This window comes from Tupaia chinensis, unplaced genomic scaffold (genome assembly GCF_000334495.1).
Source record: "Tupaia chinensis unplaced genomic scaffold, TupChi_1.0 Scaffold000704_1, whole genome shotgun sequence".
Classification (NCBI taxonomy): Eukaryota; Metazoa; Chordata; class Mammalia; order Scandentia; family Tupaiidae; genus Tupaia; species Tupaia belangeri.
In genome coordinates this window covers 1,809,403-1,813,189 of record NW_006160227.1, presented here as the reverse complement: position 1 = coordinate 1,813,189, position 3,787 = coordinate 1,809,403, and the positions used below count along the sequence as shown (strand labels likewise).

General features: G+C 51.5%; 1 protein-coding gene across 1 annotated transcript in view; it reads right to left on the bottom strand.

Moving 5' to 3' along the window:
• Positions 1 to 3,787, bottom strand: part of IFT122 (intraflagellar transport 122) — a gene marked incomplete in the record, with an annotated part of 100,738 nt that overhangs the window by 64,935 nt on the left and 32,016 nt on the right. The window contains 2 exon segments of the mRNA XM_014592486.2: positions 1,933 to 2,109; positions 3,181 to 3,327. Of these exon segments, the coding sequence (XP_014447972.1) occupies positions 1,933 to 2,109; positions 3,181 to 3,327 (324 nt within the window).

Genomic DNA, 3,787 nt, shown 5'->3' with positions numbered 1-3,787 from the left:
CCAGAGCCTTGTGGTCAGCTGGCAGCACCACAGAATATGCAGGCGTGGAGTCAAGAGTGGCAAAGGGCAAATGTGACAGGCACGACTTCGTAGCCAGGGGAAAAAGCAAGACCAAGGGGATGTTACCAGTAAGGGGCCGCAGGTGAGCTCCATGTGACTGGCTTCGTGGTCCCAACACGATCCAGGAGCCCAGCCTGCAGTGAGATCTTCAGAAGCCCACCTACGGCTCTGGGCTGGGCTCAGGTCCTAAAAGCTAGATAGAGTTTCAATCTCTTTTCCCCATTTTTCCACCTGGAGCATCATAACTCTTCAAAAATCGTTTGTGGGACCAGTAGTTGGCAAAATGGCTATGTCGCTGGACTCCTATGTAGTTGATCACAGTTCGAGTCCCGAACCCAGTGGCTTAAACACGCTGGGTGTGTGTGCGTGCATGCCCAAGATCCCGAGAGGGGAACAGAGGAGAAAGGATTGCAGTGTGGCCATCCCCCCTGGGGGTGATTTCTCACTTTCTGTCTGTCTCTGTCTTTCTGGCGAGTGCACGTGCCCTCTAGCAAAGGGCTATAAAAAAATCGTTTTGCACATTAAAAGGGACTGCTCTGGTGGAAGCACAGGTGGGCCCTGAAGTCTGCTCCTTCCTTTCCTTGTCCCCACTTCCTACCTCAGGACCTCCAAAGTACCTCAGGCACCAGAGAGCACAGTTTGGAAAACACCAAACTCCATCACTACTGTCAGCTGGGAACATCCTGGCTACTTTTGCTTTCCTTACTCAGGCCTGCCAATGTGTTCCAGGCAGGTCCCCTCGGGAGAGGAGAAGAGATGTCGCCTAGACAGCCAGTGTGTGCGAGGCCTGTGCATACGGTCCGGGCTTCCCCAGCACACGCAGCCTCACCTGGCAAACGTAAGGTGAGGTACCGTGTGGGGACAGGCCAAGACGCCTCTCTGGGGGCAGAGTAAGGTCACCTGAACACGGGCACACACAGAACGTTCTAGACAGGCATCACAAACCACGGTCTTCCGGGCCAGCAGGCGGCATGGAGGCTAAGGCAGCTGGATCCCACAGGACTGACTGCGTGGTTCAAGTCCTGGACCTGGTAGGTTGAAAAGCACGCAAACACATGTGCATGGATGCATGCTCAACCTACAGAAGTGCTGAGAGAAGAAGGGACAAGAAGATTACGGCTACCCCATGAGGCAGGGGTTATTTCTTACTTTTCCTGTCTGTCGTGGGTGAGTGCACATGCCCTAGAGCAAATTGAAAGGAAGGAAAAATTAATCGTGTTCTTCAAAGGACTTCTAGTCATGCTGGAAAGAATCCACGGTATGATTTTTTTCTTTTTTTAAGGATTTTTTACTATAGAGTGTGTGTGCTTGCCAGAGAGAGAGAAAGTGAGAAATCATCCCCCCTAAGTGATTCATTCCATCCTTTCTTCTCCATTCTCCTCTCAGGATTTTGGGCACACACGTACACATGCCTGGAGCATTTCTCAAGCCACCAGGTCCAGGACTTGAACCATGGAGTCAGCCATGTGGGATCAAGCACCTTAACCACTACACCACCTACAAGCCCAAGGTTCACTCTTTGATGTTAAGTGAAAGCCAGAAATGAGGGTATGATAGCCAACTACAGGAACACCCTCGAAGACAGAGGAAAGACATGGAAAGGCTAGCAGCGGTCTCCTCCCAGGCCGGGCTTTTACGGAAATGTTAGGACCTTCCGACATTTCTCATAGTTTGACAAAATCAATTTGTAACCTCCACACGAGGTTCAAGGGTGTGCTACCCTTTGTGGGAGGAGCTCCTGACGATTCCTCCTGAGGGGCTCCAACAATTACCCAGCCCCTGGACGGCTCCCCTGGTCGAGGAGCTTCGGGACAGCATCGGTGGGACCGGGGCGTTGCCAAGGAGGGTTCTCACTCCTCGGCACACACTCACGAGTTGTCGTCCCTGGGACTGTCGTCCTCTTCCTCTGGCTCTTCCTCCTCTGCCTCACTACCCTGACTACCGTACACTGCTGACTTCAGAGTGGAAGGGAGCTCCTGAAAATATCTGGTGACAATGACTTCCTCAGCATCCTCGTTCTCTCTGCTCATCCAGACATTCTCCCACCGGCTGCAGACAGTAAGTGGTTGTTGACAGTCACAGAGCCCAGAACTACACTAATGCCATAATTTTCAGAGCCTGTCAAGGAGCCCCTGAGCCCTACCCGGAAGAGGACGACCACTAGGTGTGCTGGGCATCCTGCCTCTCATGAATTAAAAATGGTAGCCTCAAACCACACCGCCATCTGTGGCCACAAAATCAAACAGCAGGAACTCGGGGGTAGGCTAATGGCCTTTGATGGCATGAGACGTGCCTGGTATGGCCAAGGCTGGACAAAGCTACTCAGGAAGACGCATAATAATCTGGTCCAGGAAAGGCAATGGAGTTAAACAACCTTCTAAATCAAGCAGGCATCCTATCAGATGACATTGGGCTGGCAAACAATGAAGTCCTTTAACTTCAGAGGACTCTCGGGGCAGGGGGTGGGGGATACTGATGGTTTAATAATATTCTAGAATTACACAAGAGCATATGAAGCTATTAGTCCACGCTCAAGGTCACGTGGGCATTGAAAGAAAAACGCTGCAAGGTTTGGGATGGTAGATGCCAATTATTCCGATTGTCTGTGAATCTCTGGGCTTAGGGACATCTGTAGACTTCACTGTGACTTTTTGGCAAAGGTAGCAGAAAAGCTCATGAAAGCTATTTATTAACAGGTGGGCACGTACTTTTCTGCCCAGACTTGGAGGGAAGAAAAGAAAAAAGAGAAAAGACAAAAATAAAGTCACAGCAAAGAGCTCAGCTATTACTTTATAAGGAAATGGCCCTCCTGTGTCGTTCACACACCGCACGCACGAAACACACTTGTGCACGTGTGAGCACACACACGTACGTGCACACACACACACACACACTTTGAGCTGGCCTAGATAGCTCATCTGCTTAGCTGAATCTCTGGGACTCGATCCAAACTCAATACAGGCTCTTTAAAAATTCCATTCAAATGGAGCAGGTTTTAAGCCAGACCAGTCAAGGGGGTGAGAAGCCTTCAGATGCACAGAGACCTCAGGGAGAGAAAGAACGCAGCCTGCTGAGTCTCTGCTCCGGGGAGCGGCTGCCCCAGGATGGCTGTGGGAGTACCTTGAAGGGTTCCAGCAGATGGACCATATCGGGGAGAGGGAGCCCCCCGGCCGCTCGATCTTCACTTTCTCGTCGCCGTTCTTGTTCCGGATGCTGATGACCCCGTTGGACATCCCCAGCGCGAGGTACTGACCGTCGTTTGTCCAGCTGTGCACACAACCGGCAAAGGGCACGGAGAGAGGGGCACACGGGGGGTAACGAGAGCGGGCATGAGGCCTTGGACTGAAACAGAGGCTGCTGTGGGGCCAGCAGGTGGCATGGTGGTGAAGGCGCTAGACTCCCACATGGCTGACCACAGTTCGAATCTGGACCCGGCAGCTTGCTTTCTCACTTTCCTTCTCTATTTCTCTGGTCAAATTAAATAATAATAATAATAAGTGAAGTTAAATAAATAATTCTAAAAAGACTATGGTCTCAATGTTCCCAGTCCTGATAAAGGTCAGAGGACCGAACTTCAATTCCATGTATTTCTGGAACTGTGGCAAGAAGTGAGGGCAGCAGTGCCTTCCCCGGAGCTCCCGCAGCTCTTTGTAGGCACCCTCTCCCTGACCCCACTCCAGCCGACCCCACTTCAAGAGCACCTTTGTAACAGCCCACGGCTTTGTGG